The sequence below is a fragment of the Austrofundulus limnaeus genome, unplaced genomic scaffold, assembly GCF_001266775.1.
Source record: "Austrofundulus limnaeus strain Quisiro unplaced genomic scaffold, Austrofundulus_limnaeus-1.0 Scaffold3248, whole genome shotgun sequence".
Lineage (NCBI taxonomy): Eukaryota > Metazoa > Chordata > Actinopteri > Cyprinodontiformes > Rivulidae > Austrofundulus > Austrofundulus limnaeus.
The window spans coordinates 2,377-3,194 of NW_013955650.1; the positions used below are offsets into that span (position 1 = coordinate 2,377).

Genomic DNA, 818 nt, shown 5'->3' on the forward strand with positions numbered 1-818 from the left:
TCAACTCCTCCTGGTTTAAACTGTGATGCCTTCAGGGTCATCTCAGCTCCTCCTGGTTTAAACTGTGATGCCTTCAGGGTCCTCTCAACTCCTCCTGGTTTAAACTGTGATGCCTTCAGGGTCATCTCAGCTCCTGGTTTAAACTGTGATGCCTTCAGGGTCGTCTCAGCTCCTGGTTTAAACTGTGATGCCTTCAGGGTCATCTCAGCTCCTCCTGGTTTAAACTGTGATGCCTTCAGGGTCATCTCAGCTCCTCCTGGTGTAAACTGTGATGCCTTCAGGGTCATCTCAGCTCCTCCTGGTGTAAACTGTGATGCCTTCAGGGTCATCTCAGCTCCTGGTTTAAACTGTGATGCCTTCAGGGTCATCTCAGAGTGCTGTTCAAGTTGAAAACATTTGGACAGACAGATCAGAACAACAGTGTATTTTATGAACAATAACATAAAGAAGCTGTACTTCACAGGAAGATAATCACCATAAAACAAGACTTTGTTGCCTCCAAGCTTTCTTTGTGTTTCAGGACCTGTGCAGCTGCTCATCTTGTCCCTGTGCTGATCATCTCCTAACAGAAGACTTCATCAACACTTCTCAATATTCATCACAGCCATAGTTTCACTGCTGGCTTAAAGAAATGGATAATAGTAAAAAAAAAAAAATACATTACTGTAGTTTTTAACGTCACACTGACATAATTTATCAAACCGACTGATTTTTATTTTATTCTTTTATTTTATTCATATAAAGAACATGTTTATACAGTAAAATAAAACAAGTAAATCAAAGGATCACCACAGTTCATCCTGCAGACAGCTTTATTC

At 41.0% G+C, this 818-nt stretch overlaps 1 protein-coding gene across 1 annotated transcript in view; it reads left to right on the top strand.

Moving 5' to 3' along the window:
- LOC106511805 (uncharacterized) overlaps positions 1 to 390 on the top strand; it is a 2,749-nt gene extending 2,359 nt beyond the window's left edge. The window contains exon 2 of the mRNA XM_014000539.1: positions 8 to 390. Coding sequence (XP_013855993.1) covers positions 8 to 390 — 383 coding nt within the window. The remainder of the gene's footprint in view (positions 1 to 7) is intronic.
- The last annotated feature ends 428 nt before the right edge of the window (positions 391 to 818 follow it).